The sequence below is a fragment of the Serpula lacrymans genome (assembly GCF_000218685.1).
Source record: "Serpula lacrymans var. lacrymans S7.9 unplaced genomic scaffold SERLAscaffold_7, whole genome shotgun sequence".
NCBI lineage: Eukaryota > Fungi > Basidiomycota > Agaricomycetes > Boletales > Serpulaceae > Serpula > Serpula lacrymans.
The window spans coordinates 2,317,892-2,339,314 of NW_006763296.1; the positions used below are offsets into that span (position 1 = coordinate 2,317,892).

The 21,423-nt window shown below is 45.2% G+C and overlaps 10 protein-coding genes across 10 annotated transcripts; 3 read left to right on the top strand and 7 right to left on the bottom strand.

Annotated features, from left to right (window-relative positions):
• Window positions 1-866: 866 nt before the first annotated feature.
• SERLADRAFT_370177 (uncharacterized protein) lies at window positions 867-3,559 on the bottom strand (the record flags this gene model as incomplete). The annotated part of the gene is made up of 22 exons (XM_007318921.1): window positions 867-944; window positions 1,003-1,056; window positions 1,113-1,162; window positions 1,214-1,217; window positions 1,358-1,409; window positions 1,473-1,503; window positions 1,564-1,594; window positions 1,648-1,680; window positions 1,733-1,810; window positions 1,866-1,892; window positions 2,003-2,081; window positions 2,135-2,139; window positions 2,220-2,500; window positions 2,562-2,609; window positions 2,665-2,701; window positions 2,752-2,786; window positions 2,848-2,958; window positions 3,026-3,058; window positions 3,124-3,145; window positions 3,204-3,243; window positions 3,296-3,315; window positions 3,515-3,559. 22 exons carry the CDS (start codon window positions 3,557-3,559, stop codon window positions 867-869), a joined length of 1,194 nt encoding a protein of 397 aa, XP_007318983.1.
• An 807-nt stretch (window positions 3,560-4,366) lies between these two features.
• On the bottom strand, window positions 4,367-5,143 carry SDH3 (cytochrome b subunit of succinate dehydrogenase, Sdh3p; the record flags this gene model as incomplete). Its single annotated transcript, XM_007318922.1, has 5 exons — window positions 4,367-4,452; window positions 4,512-4,694; window positions 4,757-4,917; window positions 4,980-5,019; window positions 5,080-5,143. 5 exons carry the CDS (start codon window positions 5,141-5,143, stop codon window positions 4,367-4,369), a joined length of 534 nt encoding a protein of 177 aa, XP_007318984.1.
• A 292-nt stretch (window positions 5,144-5,435) lies between these two features.
• Window positions 5,436-6,011, bottom strand: phl2 (fungal mating type pheromone-like peptide; the record flags this gene model as incomplete). The annotated part of the gene is made up of 2 exons (XM_007319026.1): window positions 5,436-5,666; window positions 5,720-6,011. The coding sequence occupies one exon, from the start codon at window positions 5,903-5,905 to the stop codon at window positions 5,774-5,776; it is 132 nt and encodes a 43-aa protein (XP_007319088.1).
• A 17-nt stretch (window positions 6,012-6,028) lies between these two features.
• SERLADRAFT_390996 (uncharacterized protein) lies at window positions 6,029-6,421 on the top strand (the record flags this gene model as incomplete). The annotated part of the gene is made up of 1 exon (XM_007318923.1): window positions 6,029-6,421. The coding sequence occupies one exon, from the start codon at window positions 6,137-6,139 to the stop codon at window positions 6,371-6,373; it is 237 nt and encodes a 78-aa protein (XP_007318985.1).
• Window positions 6,422-7,285: 864 nt separating this feature from the next.
• On the bottom strand, window positions 7,286-7,885 carry SERLADRAFT_468987 (uncharacterized protein; the record flags this gene model as incomplete). The annotated part of the gene is made up of 2 exons (XM_007318924.1): window positions 7,286-7,514; window positions 7,569-7,885. 2 exons carry the CDS (start codon window positions 7,728-7,730, stop codon window positions 7,374-7,376), a joined length of 303 nt encoding a protein of 100 aa, XP_007318986.1.
• A 348-nt stretch (window positions 7,886-8,233) lies between these two features.
• SERLADRAFT_438564 (uncharacterized protein) lies at window positions 8,234-12,363 on the top strand (the record flags this gene model as incomplete). The annotated part of the gene is made up of 9 exons (XM_007318925.1): window positions 8,234-9,124; window positions 9,176-9,198; window positions 9,252-9,475; window positions 9,528-9,658; window positions 9,710-11,308; window positions 11,356-11,864; window positions 11,925-12,106; window positions 12,158-12,273; window positions 12,328-12,363. The coding sequence occupies 9 exons, from the start codon at window positions 8,234-8,236 to the stop codon at window positions 12,361-12,363; spliced, it is 3,711 nt and encodes a 1,236-aa protein (XP_007318987.1).
• Window positions 12,364-13,306: 943 nt separating this feature from the next.
• On the bottom strand, window positions 13,307-13,595 carry SERLADRAFT_468990 (uncharacterized protein; the record flags this gene model as incomplete). The annotated part of the gene is given in 2 exon segments (XM_007318926.1): window positions 13,307-13,542; window positions 13,555-13,595. Coding segments are annotated over 2 exon segments (255 nt in total), but the record flags the coding sequence as incomplete, so codon positions are not given.
• A 2,249-nt stretch (window positions 13,596-15,844) lies between these two features.
• SERLADRAFT_438565 (uncharacterized protein) lies at window positions 15,845-16,252 on the top strand (the record flags this gene model as incomplete). The annotated part of the gene is made up of 1 exon (XM_007318927.1): window positions 15,845-16,252. One exon carries the CDS (start codon window positions 15,845-15,847, stop codon window positions 16,250-16,252), a length of 408 nt encoding a protein of 135 aa, XP_007318989.1.
• Window positions 16,253-16,744: 492 nt separating this feature from the next.
• Window positions 16,745-19,137, bottom strand: SERLADRAFT_370184 (uncharacterized protein; the record flags this gene model as incomplete). Its single annotated transcript, XM_007318928.1, has 14 exons — window positions 16,745-17,084; window positions 17,138-17,205; window positions 17,256-17,410; window positions 17,462-17,504; window positions 17,564-17,649; window positions 17,703-17,807; window positions 17,859-17,989; window positions 18,053-18,104; window positions 18,163-18,303; window positions 18,352-18,483; window positions 18,541-18,630; window positions 18,686-18,796; window positions 18,849-18,962; window positions 19,023-19,137. The coding sequence occupies 14 exons, from the start codon at window positions 19,135-19,137 to the stop codon at window positions 16,745-16,747; spliced, it is 1,683 nt and encodes a 560-aa protein (XP_007318990.1).
• Window positions 19,138-19,471: 334 nt separating this feature from the next.
• SERLADRAFT_438567 (uncharacterized protein) lies at window positions 19,472-21,300 on the bottom strand (the record flags this gene model as incomplete). Its single annotated transcript, XM_007318929.1, has 6 exons — window positions 19,472-19,716; window positions 19,777-20,012; window positions 20,072-20,216; window positions 20,266-20,385; window positions 20,434-20,592; window positions 20,694-21,300. The coding sequence occupies 6 exons, from the start codon at window positions 21,298-21,300 to the stop codon at window positions 19,472-19,474; spliced, it is 1,512 nt and encodes a 503-aa protein (XP_007318991.1).
• Between the last annotated feature and the right edge of the window lie 123 nt (window positions 21,301-21,423).

A 21,423-nucleotide genomic window follows, 5' to 3' on the forward strand; every position in this document is an offset into this window, starting at 1 on the left:
TACCTCACCGCGGTGATAGAAGCAGCCGGTTTCCTAGCATAAATCACTCTAGGCTTGCGCGATCATTCTTTCAACGCTAGGGGTTAAACGCTAATCAACCCGGAGGCCTAATAACGTATGCGAATTCACACTTCATACTCCACTATAAGATGCTCACCTTTTCGCGATAGTCATTTAATAATGTAAATCGGTGGGTGTCAGTCCACGTATTTCCATACATAATACAAGCATCTGTATAATAGCAAATACTATAGGACACATAGTACGTATAAGATAATGATAGGTGTGGCTTTTCGTGTGTCTGACTATTTTACCAAACCCGGTTCCGTCCGCTCCTGCCGCAGCGTCTTCTTTGGGGGATCGTCCTCCTTTGGTACCCTGGCAAATATCATAACCACCGACAAGAAGAGTTATGCGAGCGAGACATAATAACGGTAAGACCAATCCTCACCGCCTGTTCAGAACACCACTCTCCCGAGTCCAAAATCTCTTCCCGCATGACTGAGTAAGCTATGTGGGGTCTCAGTCAGTTTCTTCAAGCAGCCTTGTATCACGTCTTCAAGGTAATTTACTTACAAGTCTGAATAGGTGCTTAAAAACTCAGCACCAGATCCAGAGTTGTCATATCTTTGCCCAAATTACCTACAACCTCATATTTCAATTTAGAACCACTGGTACTCAAGGTGAATATGACTTTATATGTACTGTACAACATGAAATAATATGCAATTCTTGGTACTTATTCATCGAAATATCATCACACGCCAGATTTATCCGGTTACTTCGTTGATGGACATCCAGTCTTGCGCGTGAGCCGGAGTCAAATGGGAGGACGGACGAATCTAACATGATTCAGGTGTGAACAATCACAGCACACCATCGCTCCTGACCGCACATTGACCAAAGTTGAGTTTAGTCAGGCCTTCTTCTTTCGGTAAAATATCCTTAGATCATAGTACGATTTATAAATGCACTTCGAAGCGGACGTTAAGATAAACTCACATGCTCAAAGATTCCGAGAGGAAGAGCCAGAGTGACACAGGCATTGGGCGAATCCTAATAGTGGAAATATGTTAAGCCCCGCCCATAGTGATATATATTGGTATACTCACGACTACGGCACCGACGTGACTCTCAACCGGGGCAGCAGACAACAGAAGGTCTGTAGAAGAATGGTAAGGGATGCCTAATCGAATGAAACAAAATCACGAACAGGCCTGCTCCCGAGCTCGAGGTTACATGAGGAGATTTAGTGATCAGCATGCTCGGAAAATGAGAAGAACAACCCACTGTATCCAATCTGATGGGAAACGCTCTGTTAATCTCAAAATCTCCAAAGCTAGGGCAAAAGACTTACTTTTTGCAAATACGCAATGGCATTGAGAGCAGCTTGCTTATAAGCGACAGTCCTTGAAAAAGAGGGTCTGGTTTACCCCATCCTGAGGACGGAGACTTGAATGACATGTACTTACGCGTCCATGTTATACTGTTTTCCATCGCCATCTATTAAGGAAGGACGAAACTTGTCTCAATCATGAGAGAAGTATAGAGGACATCACGTACGGTAATCGACACTAATGCCTTCAAATACCAGCTGTAAGTAGGGAATGAGTACGAGTCTCTGTTTGAGAGATAGTCCGCACTTACCTTTGACGAATAAAGAGGGTCAATAGGAGAAGGCTTGTAGCTCACGATTAGCATGGGATGCTCTCAGATAGATTGTCAGACTCACCAAAAAGATGGGTTGTTTTAAGGCAAACTTCTCTATGCCACCTTTGATAATACTGGTACTGAATTTTATAACACCAGCCTTGGTTTGCGAGTCAACATAAGAAAAGTAATTTTATTCGAAGGGGATAACGTACCATTTCGATAGCACCACAGAAGGACAGCTAAGGTCATATTTATTTACGATTATCGTGACAACAAGGTAAAGCATACCTCCCCCTGTGGAAGACGTCAATAATGAAGAGAATCAAAAGAACAACCCGGGAGGACGTACATCACCTTGAGAAAAGTGCAAGTCTCCAACAGAGAGATTGGCGCCTTTCACGAAGACAGGGAAATAACATCGAGAGCCTCTTGAAGGCAACCATTATTTAGTGCTTAGCCTGAGAGCTGTTGATGAATCCACTGTACCTCGACAAATTCTTGATCTATCGAGCCAATTGTATGTTTATTTTTACGTGTATCTCTCAAGGCCAAGATAGGCCACTCACATCACAGTTACCCCCATGCTCCCTTCCTGGAATTGTTCTCGCACCTTCTCTGGCAATTTTCTTCATTACCTCTTCCTCGAGATCTTGTCCAACGTATGCACCCTTTTCCAAGGGGCCATACGCCACGGGAGGGACAGAGTTAGCATGCGCTTCTATAAGTGCACCCTCCCTCGCATTCCAAGTCGCAAGAAGCTCGTGGGATGGTGCAGTTCCAATTAGACCTGGATGGGATACTCCAGCGAAACGAACGCCTGGGATATGTCTGGATGTAGCGTAAATACCTGTGCAGAATCGAGACTTTTGTTAAGCGTGGAACAATGCAGAAAACTCTCTTCAGCTGACCCTTGAAATCCCAGATGGCTTTCGCGGCTCTACTATTGAATTCTCGAGCTAAAAAAACAAGCGTTATAAACAGACTACGTGGCATAACGCCACATATCCTCACCAAAGAGCCCACCACCATTTTCCAGTTCAAAAATTCCCTGTTCGAGGTTAAAGACACTAACACTGGGCAATACAGAATGGAACATACCGTATATCCCCATGGCATTTTGTCAAAAGGCCTCACTATTATAAAGGAAAATAGAATGATCAGGTCCATCCCTACGTGATCAGTGGTAGGTTCTACCATCCAAAATGTCTACAACAAGACAATCCCCAGGCTCCGCACCCTCAACGGCTATAGGACCGGATAGGTTATGAATTTTACTAAGGTCGATGTTCTGGATATCGTCGCTCGCTGTCATAGAAAAAAAAGGTTATAAGTACATCACAAGCTCATGCTGCACAACACATGTTAAGCGCACTATCGTTGTTGCCAATCTGAGCACCAGTCCAATCTAACATTGTTAAGTATTTATTAGCACCAGCTATGGTAAATCCGTGCCAGGAGTGGCTAACTCACCAACACAGTGAATATCAAAAACCTGGTATCGAGCGTTAGTTATCGCATATAGCCCCTATGCTACTGCCTCGTGAACTTACCTGGCCAGGTTTAACAGTAGCAAACGCTGGGATGTCGGGACTATAAAACAACGCATGTGGAAATTACATATTTCGTATATCTTGAGACTCACTGCCAGCGATTGTGAAGACCCTGTGGGTATGAAATGTTAATGCAATGTATTCTGAACGAACAATATCCACTCGCCTTTTGTTGGTCTGCAGGACTGGAACATACCTTAAGACCATAGTTCGCAGGACTGATTCATCACTCACATGAAGGGGTCAACCTGCCCAGACACGAATCAAGTTAAAGTTGTAACTTCAACGTTGCGCGCTGCAGAGATTCTCACCTCGACCAAAATTTCGTGAGGCACAGAGTTTGCTACGGTAGCCATCGAAAGTCGTACAACGTGTGCGAAGGTGATTTCTGAAGGATAGAAGAAGAGAGTTCAGCCAGTCCAATCGAACTGAGAACCCGTGGGGCATTTATGGGCCATCACAATTCATGCTCAGATAAGGTCAACATTCCCAGTGGCGGTCCGAATGGCGTGCGGAAGCTCGTTATCTTGACAAGGGTGGAAGTTATGATGTCGATGCCAACAGAAGACATAAATTTGGTTTCAGTTGATAACATGACCACCTCTTTTGACACTTCTGATGATGATTTTCCCATCAGCCATTTACATCCAAGTAATGGAATTAGGCCAAAGTCGTAGTTTCTCATCGTAACTCATTGCTGAAGAAATGAGAATGACGTCGTTGTTGTTGAGACTAAGCTCGCACTTCGGAGCGTCACATTTTCAAGAGCTATCGAGATGTTGGTGTCAACATGAAAAAATTAATCTTCTATATTGAAAACGAAGTTAGATCGACAGGAAAGCATCGGTGACATGAGAAGACGTTGATCACCTGATACTAAAGCCGATGTATATGTACGTTTGATATAGATGAATAAACTCATCGTTAGCTCACTTGTGATGACGGCGGACGGCTTTCTGTTTTCTGACGAACGGGGAGGCATTCCTTATCACTCCTCACTAAGAACTCATTCGAATGTTCCAGCGAAAGGAAGGATCATAATCTCAGTAGGACATTACCAAGTTCTCGTGAAATAAAACAGGGTGGAAACTCAGCTTCATTTTATGGACAGTTCTTCAAGATGCTCAAAGTAAGACTTCTACAGCATATTATTCGTCCCTCAGTTACATCAAAACTAGAGCAATCGTCGAGATAGCTGTCGCGCCGAGCACTGCATACCCGGTGTTGTATGCTCCTTTAACAGTCAGGACTGGTAAACGACAGATGAGTTTTGCAACAAAACACCCATAAAGATAATGTGGAACGTACATTTGCCCATATCCCAGCCCAAATGCCGAAGGCCATTCCAAGAATGGAATGCAAAAGGCAAGGCAAGTACGAATTTACCACAATATTTAACGGCATCTGGTAAACCAGCAACAAATTCGACGATATGAGCGCTGTCGAAAGTACCAGGGGCGACGAGGTAGGCGAGCGAGAATCCGTACAGAACTGAGAATTGGTTCCCAGTTAGACGTTAACAAAATATGCCAATTCAACACAGAATTACGTACGTGCACTGAGGGCCCCGCCAGTCATACGATTAACGATAGAGCCAATCCATGTCAACTGCGGTTGATAGATTGTGAAATGTGGGCTGGAAGGACGTTTTATGCGTTGTTTGTTCAAAATGTCTGTTGCGGCCGAAGGCGGCAATGATTCTGTCTGAATTCCCCTATATGTTGAAAGACAACAAAGAAGTGAGAACTTCAAGCCTGGTATATTGGATTTGCATACCTCTTGAACAAGGCCGTGCGCAAGACGACCTGGCTCCTCGCTGCACAACATCCACGCGTAAATACGATGATTTAAATCCAGACGATATTTGGTTACTTACCAAACCTGGGGGCAAAAGCAGCTTTTCTGAGGGCTGGTCCAAGTCCTACAGCACGAGTGGACATCATGGTGGAGGAAAGAAAGAAAGATCGTGTAGGATGGCGGCGACGACGGTGAGAGAGGTTGAGGATGTCGGCGACGGTGATAGACGGACTCGGAACCGACGGGCAACTCCGCATTCCGGCTCTATCACGTGCTCAATGTAGAAAATCACACTCTTCGGCGACATCTGACTCACAGCTGGAACGTCTGAATGCTTGAAAGCTTGAACTCTCATGCTAGAAATTCTCCATCGTGTGCTCACATCTGGCACTTGTTCTTGTTCTTTCTGCTTAATTTTCATTCACGGCGTACTACAACATACAGAGTGAACGGATAATATCGCCATATACATATGACATGGATTCAACGTGCAAGATCATCTCCAAGGGCCCCATACTAAATAATACAACAGTTCATACGAAAACGAAGGTCGAATGTGTCTAGTGCACTGTGAAAACGAAGTGTGTGTGCACAAAAAAAAATCCCTTGAAGATCCCCTACAGCGTGCTCGGTGGTGAATGGATGGATGGATGGATGGTGGTTGATCTGCACAAAAGTTGTCAGAATAAAGTAGGTGAAAACGTCGAGACACAACTCACATCGCATATTACATGTCCCTAATAAGTTAATAAAATGCACCCTATGCTCAAGCCTCATGCTACGACGCAATATGAGTTACCACCACTACTCGTGCTCTCTTCATCAACTGGACTCGAAGATGTCATGTTATCGTCCTCAACTTTGGGCGTGGAGAAGATGGCGGTGAAGGTGGTGAAAGAGTCCATTGCGAGTGGAAAATGGAGAGGATGAGTGAAAAATAGGTGGAGGGTGTCGCGGTAAGTCGTTAGTGAAATCGACTGTTTGTGGAACGAAGGCAGGTCCTTTCGCACTGAATGGTAACGCCCAAATGAATACCTGCTTTTATATTCAATAGGTATGGAGAAGTATGACCACCATCCTCGGCATTTTAGCGAGGTAGCCGTACGAGGTTCCGAAGCTAATTGTTATGTGAGTCCATGACGAAGCAGTGTGTGGACACGCCTAAAGATGACATGTGGTGTTGTTCCGTAGAGCGTCAAAAAAGTGGACACAAAACAATAAAGGGAGCCGGGAACATGTCTCAGGTCGCTAGACCAAAAGTAATGCAACTTGCGTTCAACAATAAGAGAAATCTCGATCTGAAGGACTTACCATATATGGTAATTCCGTACCGGTGCAAACACAAAAAGAAAGTCAAAAATCGGAATGGGTGAAGAGCAACCAGCAAATCAGATATTCCTGCAGTGAGAACGCCTTAAAAATAGTGGAGGAAAATGTCCCAGACCATTTCTAGTATGTATAGACAGTTTGAGAAATTTTCGCCGTTCCTGTAATATGTAAATACTCACTAATGGCCACGACAGTTTCACTCAACCTGTACTGTCACTTCGAGCGTGCAATCAGATAGCAATCAATAAACAACCGTTGACAAAGAGAAGCATTGCCGAAGAACGCTAACAAAACGTAGCAGAAAGCCGGGATGACCACCACCCTTTCAACGTGCCGATAAAGTTTGGACTATATCATCCGGATAATGCGGAAAGTATGAGTACCTGGTGTAAACAATAAGAAATCGAGACCACGTACTACATCTCGGATGAGTAATCGACCAACCCGGTCCTCTAGCCTCCACCCAGTTGCGCAAAGAATGATCAGAAGACTGTCGACTGGAATGAGCCCGAGTTCAGGTCCTAGCGTTGATCGCGTCAGCAATGCAAACTCGGTGCTCTCCAATGAGCGTCTCAACAAAGAAGCTGTGGCTAAGAATATGTAAATTCATCCCAGACAATACGTGAGACTCGATTGTAAAAACAACACACAGAACTCGAGAATAGACGCATTCTTCAAGAACAGCGGGAAATACATCCCACTGCAAAAATCCTTTGGACGCTATGGATTGTGTAGTCCGTTACGCAAATCAAGGTCCGAGGAAGCCGAATACACTATTGTCTGCCTCGTACCGCGACGCGGCGAGAGCACAAGGCTGAAGAGCGATGCTCCGGGTATCACTTTGGCTGCGGAGGAAGCCACGGACCGTAGGACAATCTGCCTTGACAGGAAAGGTACTACATCAACGAGCGACGGACCGTCTGAAGCTACTTGTCCATGATTGTTGCCATCTTTTCAACGTTCGGGAGCGCTTTGTTACCGAGTAAATTTGTTGTCGCAAGTCCATCCATTGTATGACAATACAAGCAATACAGTTGCACGAGTTCAACGTTCAGTAGCAGCGTTATTTTTCCTGTCATCGAACATCATCTGGTTTACCATCGCCTGTTCGCCGATGCTTCCCGCGAGGAGTACTGGAGAACATTTTCTGAATGCGGCCAGGTGTACATATAATAGTATGCTCTCCTGTTGGAAGCATCCAAAGTGAGCGAAGTATGTTTACTGATTGAAGGAACTTACTTCAATTTGACTACCCCAAGTGTAGTTATTTGCAGGTATCTTGTTGATACGGGGAATGAGATACGTACACTGGTGGCATAATATAATATTTACAAATGCTTTCATGTCTCTGGATAGAAGCATTGTCATCGTGATCGGTCGACGATTCGAAAGAATGCCCATGGGACTTCACCGAGTGTTGATGCACTTACCCCAGATCATACGAGTAGCAACAATGAACAGCGTTGAATCCAGCCAAAGAAATGAGTGGATCGCCCACTATTGATTCCATGTCCAAGGAGTTGTGACCACTGCCAGTGACACTGACAATAACGAATGCATGAAAATTTCCCAGGCTCCTTACACTGAGGTCAGTACTGCAGTATTGTAGCCTTGTCACGCATCACACTCACCCCCGCGTCAACCCCTCGGATTCCTCGAACCTAGCACAAGTTTGGGTCATGCTGAAAGTCGTCGAATGAAAGGTCGAGTAAGTACCGGCCCTTTACACGAGTAGATGCGACTTCGATATCGATATCTACGCACTTGTCACTGAACGTGTGACATTTCTTACCATCTGTGACACCGTGTGACAGACCGTGACCTGACCATACGTGGTCTTCCACCACCAGTAGAGCGTGTAGTATGCAGACAAGTCTTATGGTAGCATGATAACAGCTTCTTGGATGCATCGTTTGGCCAGTAAAAAGGTGCTTTTTGCTGTTGCATTTGTGGCCATTCTTATTCCGGCCACTTTCCATGCAATATCCTCCCCCGCCGTGTTCATACTTGTTTTACCACTCACTCTGGTCCTTGCTGCGGTTGCGTATTTGCCATCGACTGTCTTTCTAGGCTACAAGCTCGATGCGCGACGGAAGATCCAAGGGAATGTCCTCTCTCGTGCTTCTCGACCTTTCTCATTTTGCACGCCGGCTGCATGGCAAGCCGTCCTAACACGCTCAGAATGGTCCCAGAATTTGCCGCAGTCCTTACCCTCTGTGTACCCAGCAATGCCAACCGCATCTTCTGCTCTTAACGATATCATGATCTTCATTGTACGCGACTTTGTACTGGCATGGTACAAGGACCTCTCGTCCTCCCCATCTTTCCCCACAGCCGTTTCATCTGTACTCCACGACTCTGTGGAACGTTTGGTCCATCAAATAACTGTCGTGGATCCTTCCGCTCTTCTCGTCATGCGCATATTACCCATGGTCACTGCTCACATCGAGCAGTTTCGCCAGGCCGAGATAGCTCTTCTTGAGACTGGCTTAGGACGACGCCTACGGCAATCAGAGGAGGTAGATATGCTACTAGCTAGCAAGTACGCAACAATCGCTGGAGGAAAGCTGCATCCAGCTGTGGAAAATCTCTCGTCTACTTTCACGCGGCAAAGTGAAGAGATGCATCTGAGAGAAACGATCGACAAAGCTCTTTCTAGCCTTCTTCCTGAGAGAGAATGTCAAAGCAAGGCGGTCAGGGTAGTAGTAAGGGAAATTTTAGCATGTGCAGTCTTTTACCCGATCATGGACATCATCTCAGAGCCCGATTTTTGGAATCGTATCATAGACCAAGTGGTACGCATGGACATTTGGTCATTCGACCCCCTTTCTTACCCATTTTTCCAGGCAGGTGCTGCTATACATCAACAGTAAGATTATTGTTTTGAAAAATCATTGTTCACTGTTTAATATACATAAGCAGAAGGCTTATATCCCGAGTTCGAAACGTCTTAGAAGCCCAATCACCATCTCGCCATAGCCGTCACTCCTCGTTTACCGATCCTCTTACAGATTCCGATGTTGTCAACACTGTCCACCAAGTCGAGAAGATTGCTAATAATATTGATAATTGTTTATCACTACCGGACGCTCAAAGGCTGAAGGATGATATTGTGGAAGAAATTAGCAAAACAAGATTACTCTTAGGTAAAATTTAATGTTTTTTACTGCACATTGGCTTGATTAGTATGGTTCACAGTCAGCCCCAACAAGAAAGAACTGGATCATGGTAAAAATACCGAGGATATTATATTTTTCCTGGATCGACTTCACGCTGCAAGGCGGAAGGTAGAGAAGCGAATATCTGTGCTAGGTAGCGACGGATACTCGGTGAGATTCACTCCTATTTCGTGATAATTCAGAACTCACTGTTTTACACAGATGTCACCCGACTCTTATGACGCTGGAATTAGGACTCGGTTGACGCTTCGCGAAGTGCTGAAAACCCCTAATCTTGTACCCTTCTTCATGGAATTCATGGAATCTCGCCACCGTTCTGTACTCGTCCAGTTCTGGCTCACCGTCGAAAGCTTCAGGCACCCACTTGAGCCTACAGACTCAACCTCGGAGGCTGATGATTATTTTATCCAAAATTCATCAAGCCCATATGTTCTCAAGGACGATATTTCCATGATCAAAAACCTTTATTTTTCCACTTCAGAGCTTCATCCTTCTTTATCCATCATATCGAAGGAATATGTTGATACTGTCCGTTCATCTGCGAGCGGCACACTTCCACTTTCCCCCACAACGGAGAGGAAGGTACATCGAAGTATCATATCAGCTCAGAGGCAAGTCGAGCAAGAGATGGAACATGACTATGACGAGTTTGCAAGATCAGACCTGGTTCAGGATATCGAATTTTCCAATCTGGAAACATCTCGGCCGTCATCGTTCAAGTTGACATCAGAAGGGCTATCCATGCCATCCTCGTCAGCCAAAGCCCCTCCTTCCGTGCTCCTAGATTCCAGTTCTACATCAAAGTCATTGCTCCAAGATTTCGAGGTTTCGCGCCAAGGTATGCCAAGGGCAGCATCAGCTTCCCTTACCTCACCGACCACTCCGAGCCCCAACATAAACTCTCTTTTCTCCCCTGCTTCTGATTCATCGTCCGAGAATTCGCGCCCCCCTCTGTTTGATGGCTCTGACGAAATATACTCAAATACTGATGAGTCACGAAGAATCGAAACTATTCGAGCCGCTGTGACAGATATTATAGCTACGGACCAGCAACAAGCTCAATGGTCGCACGCTAGGGCCGGGAGCAGTTCAAAATCCTTGGACGCCTCTCCGCGTTCGCGTATTATAGGAACACAGCGGAAGGGAATGTTTGATGACGACGACGATAACGATAATGATGACGCTGACGATGACAATGAAGAGATACCTAGCGACGAAGGGGGTAGTCACAACAAACATGAAAGGGGTTCCAATGCTGAACAACGATCTTTTCAACTCGCTGGTCCGGGAGATTTGCAGCTTTCGTATGAAATAGCTCGACTTGAAGATAAAACAGCGCGTTTAGAAGCTCAGGATGCGATGCTAAACACCTTAATCAAGAAAGCAGAACTCACAGGCGATATTCGGGAACTTAAACTGCTTCAAAAATCCAAGTCTTCTCTCAGTCGAGACCTTAGAGAACTTCGATTCCAAAAGACACAGTATGAGCAACAGGAATCGGCAAACCGTCTTATCTCGAATCGCACCGGTATAATGATTGTTAACTCCACCGTAGGTGAAGAAGGGGGCAAATCTGTTGTTCGTTACCTAGTCGAAGTCCAACAACGAGCCTTGGACGGTACCTTTGCATCTGGCTGGGTTGTGGCTCGACGATACAATGAATTCCTAAGTATGCACAATAAACTCCGGGACCGATATCCAGCAATAAGAAATCTGGACTTTCCTGGGAAACGGCTGGTCACTACACTTTCTGGCACTTTTGTAGATGCCAGAAGACAGGCTCTGGAGAAGTACATGCAGGTGCTGACTCTTTCTTTTTGTACTCGTCATTTTTCTGACTTTCGCAGAATCTGATCGCCATTCCCGAAGTCTGCGAAGGGGATGAGCTTCGCGCTTTCCTATCCCGGGAGTCGCCTTTCATGGCATCAGGACTTCAAGGAAATAGGACATCAGGGCCATCATCCATGTCAAGGACGAGTCTTGTGCGTACGGTTTATCGTTCCGTTACAGAGAGCATAGACGACATGTTCTTTGGTACCTCTATGCTGGACGTAATGGTCCAGCGCCTGACCAAACAGGTGGCAGAGGTTGTTGGGATCATTGGTTCTGCGGTCAACGACGAAGACTTCGTCGCGCAAACTTTGAAGGGATTTGGGAAGACCAATTCAGCGGCCACGTTCATGCATATGCCTGGGGACCTGAAGCCTTTAGAGGGCGAAACGAGTACCTCGACATTTTCGGCGCCAATTTGTGACTTAATCCTGACAGTCTTCGACTTGAATAAGAAGAACAATTGGCTTCGTCGCCAAGCCATTGTCATTATATTGCAGCAGGTGCTTGGTGATACCATTGAACGGTGCGTAGCTCTGTCTTTTGAAGGCCGTCTATTATAACGTTGCTCAATATGGCTCTTCAGTAAATTACGAGATGTTGTGAAGTCCTTGCTAGAGGAAAGTCATGTTATGGTGGTTATAAACTTCCTTCGGGATACTATCTGGCCTGGAGGACAATTAAAACCTTCTGGGCAACCTCGCACTGCTGAAGAAAAGCTCCGCAGTCGCGATGAAGCTAATCGCAAATTATCTGCCCTTGTTCCCGGTATGTTTATGCGATAAAAGCACATTCCGAATACTGATTGTGTGGTTGCAGACCTTGCAGCGAATATGATAGGTCGCTCCAATGTTCGTGGCGGGGCAAGTCTCGTTTTTGCTGCACTTCAAAACCGCCGACTGAATCAACACCTTGCATACACAATCGTGGATGAGGTATGACCAAATTTGCATGTGGCTGGTGTCATTTTAAATATCCTTGGTTGTCAGATCATGGCTTCAATGTTTCCAGCCGAACCATCGTGAAATTACGCTTTCAACCTCTGAGTCACCACGACAGTATATCAACGAGTAACGCTCCGCTCTAAATTCAATGTGATCTTTGAATGTCGCTCTCAGGCAAAGGATGTCGGTAATACTAGATATGATTCGAATGATTCTAGTTTACGAGAAGTGAGATAAGTGGCTTGTATTAAGTTTGTGGGCGAAAGTCATCTTTCCTACATCAACGAACGGGTATCGACGGGGTTGGTAAATGGAGATGATGAGCTATGAGGATGGGAGGGGAATGGTTTGGTGAGTGATAGATGTGATCGGTGTCTGTATCATCATCTCTTGATGATGGTGTTCATAGCAGTGTTCAAAAATTAACTGCTCTCGTTCACTGCAAGAGCTTCCGCATTGCAGTGGGTGGTGGTGGGGAAAGTATCCCCCATGTCAGACCAAATCACCGATATGACAATCGATAGTCTGAGTAATGACTATAGGTAGAAAACTAACGGACGATAGAAACATATACGCATTATGTACACCCCAGCATTCCCCAACCTCCTCTCTGCTATCTCCCTCCACTGCCCATGCGCAAGTTCAACATTTTCTCATCCCCCCATCCCAACCTCAGCACACCCCCTCAGATACCCTCTTACATCGTTCAATGCACGCCCTTTAGGTCCGAGTGTGATATAGGGATTACAAATTCGTTCACCCACTAGGCTGCAATGATGGGCGACCATGCTGTGAGATGTTCTTTGAAAAGTTGAGGCCATGTGATGGCCAGGTTGGGCGTATTCTCCTGAACGGAGTAGAGGCAATTCAGCAGTGGAATAGGAGATTTTGTAAAAGAAGACCACAAGCAATGATTAGTTTGAAACGGAGCAGTAGCGGTAAGAATTTAAAATATTGTCCTCACGACTATCGATTCCCTAAATAAGTCTCAAATAACTTTACAGGCAGAAAGTAAACTCACATCGACACCTGCAAACTCCCAATTCAGGACTGATTTGATATTTCCTTCTTCGTCTGCAAATATGGTTACCAGAGTGAACTGAAGGCTCTTTACTGTCGACCTTATTGGAGGCGCATTTGGAAGGATGACCCGTCTATCATTTCTCAGTTTTCTGTCAAGATACTCCAAGCCTCGTTGCACCATAGCAGTTACGAATGATAAGTTTTGAACCTGAAACAGGGTAGACATTTCCACAGTTTCTTCTTTGCACTGGGAAGGCTTCGCTGCCATTCCGTTTATATTTTGCCCGTTGGCCAAATTCCTGAGGCCCGAAACCCATAGCGGCGCAGTCAGTTTCCTTTCCCCAGACTTCATTCGCTTCCTAAAGCAGATATGTTATCACAGTTGTTTTTGAACGTAAAATAGCCAACCCATCAAATCAGAAACCGGATGTAGTAGATGCTGCAAGCCTGGTACTTATACAATCCATTTCTCTTTCTGGAGGCTCACTGATCCAGATTTGTCTGTAAACCTACATTATTTGTGCTTCTTCGCAACCCCAAACAGTGCAACAAAGATCAAAGTTAGTACAATGTAAGTTGCTTTATCTTTATTTACCGGCCTTACTATCTTCATACTGTCACTCACATCAATTGCTATCAGTTTCCCTATCAAAGCATTGGATCAGAGCATTGATGTCGCTGCTGGAGGCTCCGTTGGTTCCATTATAGCGCGTAGCGGTTACATCTCGACTGCAGCTCATTGACAGCTAAAGAGGATACAGCATGTTGTGATAATATCAGGGGTGCTCAGCCTTCGTTGGAGAGCATCTAGATTCCCATATCAATCATTTTATTTCCACACACTACCATCATTCGTGCATGGTTCTGCATAGATTCGTATGTGTGGCGGCCGGGGACTGTGCCAGAAAGCTCCTATTATGAGCTCGAGGGAGGTGACGTGTTTAGAGAATAGTCACACCAGTGCAGCGAGTCCGAGTCTAACCTCAGGATCAGGAATGGGAGGTTGTCGCTTACTTGAAAATTTATATGGAACCACAATTCAAAGCCAACATCATTTATGTTCAAATTATATACACTCTTCCTAAACTAATCACTTGAACAATATTCATACTAATGACCTTTTTTATATGCCTAACACAAACGTACTTGAACTTGTTTTTAAAACAACGGCACCAAACCCAGCGACTACCAAGACGCCATTCAAAGATTATTATCAGGCGCATTTGCAGACAGTCAGACCAACGACCAGCAGACCTTCTGTTAAACGCAGGTTACATCATAAGATAGATGTTTGGGGATAGGAAGATGCGACCCTGCAGGACGGAGTGGACACCTGTCAATCAGACTGGTACATTAGTGGGAGCTACATTGAACTACGGTGGCGCAATGCATGTTACCTTTAGCTTACAGGTACAAATCGCATTTCTTGAGACCCTGAACAGGGTGAGCTATTTAGTTATTTAGTGGATTCATTCTAATAAACTATCATACAAGGGAATGGAAGTGATTAAGCTCTGACACAAAAAGTTACCAGAAAGGCATGACTGGCTTACTCAATAAACATTCCGATTTCAGAGAAGTTGGTATACTGTAAATCCAGATAATGCCGCCCTAGTGATTCCGTGTCGAGCGAGAAATAAGGGGACTATATACGACAGAGGACGAGCCCTCAACGCTTTTGTTAGATTGCAAATGTTTTGAATGGTCAGACGATTCAACGTCCGTGTCCAAGCACAGCATCGTGAATTCAAGTTAGCATTGATATCTGGAGATTGAATTGCTGTGTCGGAAATGACTTTGCGCGCATCAATGACGTTAGTTTTGATTGAGAATGCTAGTTTGTATTTAGTGTTTACTAGTCTGTATGAAGCATTTGTTCGGAACATACCTTGCTTTCGTTGCTACTAGTAATTCGCATGTCTACTCTTTGAGTGCGACCTTCGAGCACGTTACATCTTACTAACGTAATGGTAAATGGAGGGATGAATATCACACTTCTAAATGCGGGCTCATTGATCACCGTCGTATAATGCCCGTGGACCAGGAGCTGTGGTCACGCTGTGATAGATGGATGTCTGTATACACGTGTATAAACTGGTTGTCTCCTTGATAAAGGCTCAGTACGTCGCGACGACTGATAGTACGTACGGCAAATGTCTTGGCCAGAATACTCAATGGTTGGAAGCCGAGTAGAGGTGAGATGCAAACGGAAACCTGAATGTCATGGGATGGATTAAACACCTGATGGGCGCGTTAATGCTGTCAAAAGAAATTAAAACAAAACTGCGGATGCTCCATAGCATAGGTTTGCGTCGGTTCAAATGTGATGCTAGTGGAGTGGGGTCGTGACTTGGCAAAGGAATCTCGTTAGTGGTTTGAATGACTGCCACTGGAGTATATTGGATTAGACAGAATTTTGTATAAATACCTTCGTTAATCGACAAAGAGAAATATCAAACAAATCCTGAGCTACAAAAGTGAGAAACATCCCCCTGCGAGAAAGAAGATTACTTACGTCAACTTTATTTAGCAATCCGACATGTTCCAATTCAACCTCCTTTTCGTCGCTGTCGCCATCTTACAAGCAACGTCCACGCTTGCAGTTTGCTCGTCGCCCGACAACACTCCCGCGGTTTGTCAAACGTCGCAAGCCAGTCCTAAAGTCAGCGACTGCCAGGCTGCTATTGAAAAACTCTCGGGACCTTGCCACCAATCCAACAATGTCGGCTCGTACTGCACCTCGTTGGTCACAGTAGGTACTTGCAAAATAGATGTGTGCGGATATCCTGGTGCAGAACTCTACTCCGGAGTAAACTGTGGGGGGTATCTTCAGACCATCCTGAACAGTTGCCAGTCTGGGGGACTGGTCGGAGGTTATCTTCAACCGGAGAAGTGTAACATTCAGTACAACGACCAACCCTACAAGTTGCAGTTTTCGCACTCTTGATTCAGGTAGGCCGCTGGCTTCATGCTATTTCACCTATTCTAAATTTCGACATGTTGGCACAGTGTTCGAGGCGATAGTAGGATTTCTAGTGCAAAGAGAGAAATAGGTACTGCGAGTTGTCTTCAGCACCAAGGGTTAAAGAGTTGCTAATCTGTACAAAAAGTTAGCCAGCGTTGTCACTATGCAATAATGTCACTGCTAAGAATAGTTGTGTGTAAAAAGGCACCTTTGGGTACTCAATGTGCGCTGAGTGAAATGTCATGACCTTCCTGGCGTTATTGGGATGAGTATGCGCTGTAAGCGCTTTTTTATTGTGCTAGTGGTGCTTGTGGAGCAATGTTGCCGATCTGTGACCTTATATCTTTGAACTCCTCACCAACGAGAGCTAAATCTAGCTGCAAAAGTAAAGATGCCACCTCACAATGCACATTGCCTGAGAATTACATGTTAACGTTATGATGGCGTACATACCAGAAATAATATTCAAGATCTTCACCGGGCCCTCCAGCTACCAGGTCCAAAATCTCTAGGACCCAGAGCAGCATCAACAACATGCATCATCGCAATGACCTTCTCGTCCTCCCATCTCTTTCCTACAATCTGTACACCTACGGGAATCCCTTTCATAGCTCCTGGATTGTATATCGCTTCGGTGCCTTTGTACATCCTGGACTCGAGGATTGGCGAGCCTCCCCCAGCACCAGGGGTCCACTCCTCTGTTAACCCATCTTTGGCAGGGTCTACTCTTGTAACCGGAATAGTACCCACAGGGCTATCGACAATGTTGTACAAAATTGTAGCACAAGCGATCGGTGATAGGTATGCACAACCACTAAAAATTTCATCAGCGAGACAGAATGATATATAAAACTCCGAGATACATACCCGTGAGGTAGAGTTGGCAAAGCTTGCACAGGTGCTATAATGCCGTCGAAATTATACTCCTCCCAAATCTGGTCCAAGGCTTGTTAAGCAGCACACTACCGTTTTGGCGACGATTTACCTCGTTGTTCCAAGCAGCTATAAGTTTATTCCTTTTATCAGCCAACTCGATATATTCCCCGACCGTTTTCTTCCGAGCGAGTCGCAAAACGCTTGCAAACATGGAATCATTCAAGAAAGTTTCCGCAGCCCAGGATACGAAGTTTCGTACAAAACCTTTGAAAAAAATCAGTCACAACGGTGGTGTATGATTTTTAGGGTACTGACCAGGAAGTTTCGGTCCTATGGTCGATAGGAACATGCTGCTTTCCTGGATAGGAGATCAGTTTACATGCAGATGTAATCTTTGATCAGGAAGAATCTACCAACCTTTGGATCAGGACCTAAATGGGACAATATCCTTTCATATCCATCAGCAGTCGCCAAACCTACAAATACCTTCATGACTTCAAGAGCTGTAAAATGGTTAATTAGAATGAAAGAGCGCAGATACGGACATGGGGCGTACGCAATGAAGTTCTGAACTCTATGCATTCGTGACCTTGTTTCCTCAATGCATCCACAGTTTCCAGCACAGCCCGCTTGTTTGCAGGGGATGCTCTGACTACCCCATCTGAAATATATTTTTTCAGTCACCGCAGCCAGGAGTTACTGCGACACTAACCATATGTATAATATCCAAAACGCAGCTTGGTGGGTAACAACACTTCACGGTATGGCAGTGGAGCAGTTTGGTTGGAGGGGTCTTGCTGTCCGAAGATTGTCCGACAAAATAGCTCGCAGTCTTGCACAGAACTATATCGCGTAATAGATGTCAATTGGACTCGTCGGAACAAAACTGTAGACATTATATCCTACCGAGCCATAGGGCCAAAGCTCGTTCGAACTGCTTCATATCCTGGGTTGGGGCCTGAAGAAAATGATGGGTAAATTCGAAAACGCGTCAGTAGTAATAGTCAACTGCTCGCCTACACATCCATATCCGCTGACGCGCTCATAGACAGGTTTGAAAGAATAGATCCCACAATATGACGCGGGTATACGGAGACTACCGCCAATATCTGAACCTATACCAAGAGCGGAGCCACCCAATGCCAATAATGCAGCCTCTGTGACAAAATAAGAAATCACCATTGCGGATTCCGACTATAACTTACCTCCCCCAGAGCTACCTCCACAGGTATAATTATTGTTCCAAGGGTTAGTAGTGCAACCCCAAAGCGGATTACAGCATTCAAAAGCAAACATTGTCTGAGGGACGTTTGTTTTTACAATAATGATGGCACCGGCTGCACGAAACCGCGACACTAACTACGGGAAAACCAGTTAGCGTGTCATTTGTACACGAAGCAGAAGACGAACAAATGCATCTTTTTCACGAGGTTTATTCGCCCACTGCGTAAATCCAATGGTTGAGTCGTACCCAGTGATACTGTCTACAAAGTCATACAACTATCAAGGGGCTGTACGAATCAAAAGCCTGTGACATACATTGATCCTTGAAGCTGACTGGAACACCGTGTAGTGGGCCGCGTAATAGCCCCGTTGTTGCAAACTCCTTGTCTATTGCCCAAGCTTCTTTCCTGGCTTCTTCAAATAGCACTGGCGAACGAAAATTGGTTTATCTTGCCACACACACTGAATGTTTACTCACCCTCCGTAAGACAGTTAGTTGCTGCTTGCGCAACCGCTGCACGTGCGATATACGCCTCCAATACTTTGGATGCAGTCCACTCGCCCTTTGCAATGCGATCAACTATGTCAGTGGCTAGACGTCCACAATTGCTCAATCAACGCATTGAATCCCAGCAACAATTGTATAACATACCATTCGCATTCAAGTATAAGTCATGTTGCTCTGACACGTACGGACTTGCGGAAGACAACGCTTTCTCCCGCAACGCTCTCTTGGACGTTATAACGTGTTGGTTACGATTGCCCATGTCAAACGAGCGATATATGTCCAAAGTCGACGGTTTTATTGGAAAAGGGAAAGTATATGAGTGTCAGTATTGCTGGAGTGTCGTGCCACATTCGAATTCTGCTAATGCGATTATAGCTCGGCTTCTATTATACCGCAGCGCCGGACATCATCTCTATTACCGTTCTTGAAGTGCTGCCATCAAAGCCGTTCGTACTTAAAAGGGTCAAACGATATCCAGATTGCTCTACATTTGATTGGCTTGCCACCATCTGATCAATACACAGCGATTCTGAAAGACCATCAAACAAATAGCACATGTTATTTTCACGTTTGACCCCTCGAATCTCCCAGCATCAAGGGATGCCATCCTGATCGCCCCAAAGCATATCTCGAACTACCAGATCCATTTCGCGCGTCTCCAGAATTTTCACAAGTCTTTCTATCATTTCTATTTTGGTACCGGAAGCAACTATGGCTGTGTTGAATTTGGCGTGGGCCGCCAGGTTCCTAGCTAAGGCCGCTTCAGACAGCTGTGCGCAGACGGACGAGTCGACAATCAAAGGAGCGCGAGGGTTGATCATATATTTGGATTGAAGATCTGAGCAAGAAGGTTTCATTAGAGCACAAAAGAGAAAGGGACCATGTAGCTTCGGCGCACTGTCGATGTACTCTTCGCAGCAAACGGGTATTTCGATGTCAACGACACGATTATCCTTGCATATTACAAGAGCCAAGCGCCGCAAACCGGACATGTCAATCCCAGTGTCGAAAAGAGACAAGAATGATAAGCTAAGAAAGATTTCAAGAACAGGAATCGCATCGTTATTGATTTTTGGATTGAATGCAAGGTAAAGATGCGTGAGCGTTTGTTTTAGACCTGTAAGCAAGAATATCCTGAGGAGGGAAATAGCCAGTGTCATGTGCAGAAGAGTTTAAACCAGAGATGTACAAACGCTTCGTTTCCTATGCCAGTGCTTTCCAGAAGAAGCTTTCGCAAATTTGACAGACGTTGAATGTGAACAAGATCGGAATCCCGCAAGGAGGTGCCGCTAAGACACAACTCGGACAGGAATCGAAAGCTATGAGGCTGGTCTAACACTGGGTGGACCGATCAAAGTTGATAACCTAGATATTAAGAGCGAGTTACCTCGTAACACGTCTTGTCCTGAGAGATTAAGTCCGCCTTCGTTATTCATCGAAGAGGATAAATCGAGACAATATACGGTTGACGCTCTCAGTACATTTAAGACACGTTCACTAAGATACCCTGGAAACACGTCACTACAACATTTTACATTGTGGCTGAGATGCCTACCATTGCTTGCAAGCACATTTGCGATTTTCTGATGTGTCAAATTCTTCATGGAATGTAACTTCTGGAGGATGTCTATACCGATTTGAGAATACAAACGAGCAGTGAGAAATGGTATCTGTTCAGGAATGTCTTCGCCGATGAATGGGCCGTAAACAGTTTCTGCATCCGCATACAGTCAGTGATTAAGTTCTCCTAAAGGTGGGGCATGACATAGTTCCAAACCAAATAAAAATATACGAATAATAAGAAAGGTGTGACACCTTTGAGATCTCTGAGCTGAAGTTTGATTTCCGCAATGGGGTCGGACGTAGATCCAGTCAAGCCAGGTCCCTGCTGTTTCTCGGGCATCATAAAATCAAAGGATTCGTCGTCGTAACTTAAAGAAGAAGCAAATAGACGTTTTCTTTCAGAGGCTTCGAACGAGATATTCTGATCGTCTTCTGAAGATTTTGTGCGTTTGAAAGGCCTAGGATGGTCACCTATAGCTGACGACGACCTCGTTCGCTTTGGTGGACGCATGGCAAGTTGGTTATTGAAAGACATTCTGTGGCGTTGAGAAACAACTAGTGCGCTTTGATATTTCGATGCATGTTTTCGAGATTGTACCCAAGGAGAACGAGACGACGGACTGCCAGAGACGGAAGACCTGGCGGGCGTACTTGCGCAAACGTAAGGAAATGAGGCAACTTGATGCTGTTTTGTGGAGGTGAGATTCAGTTTCCAAGCGAAGAGAGAATTTTCTTGAAAGAGCGAAAAGGTATTAGACTGCAGCGACCGCCGCAATGTCGCCAAGTAGGCCGTAGGAGAGACCGTTGGACAATAAAATGGATTTTCGTTGTCTATCGTGGGCAGGTGTTGTTCGGCCATGGATTTCAAACAAGTGCGAGGAATACACACAAAAATTTATGATGGATGAAAGCAGGTTTCAGGAAATCGTGATAGGTGGCGCAGAGGAGAAACTATGCTCATGGCTCTCTTCCAGTTTCATGT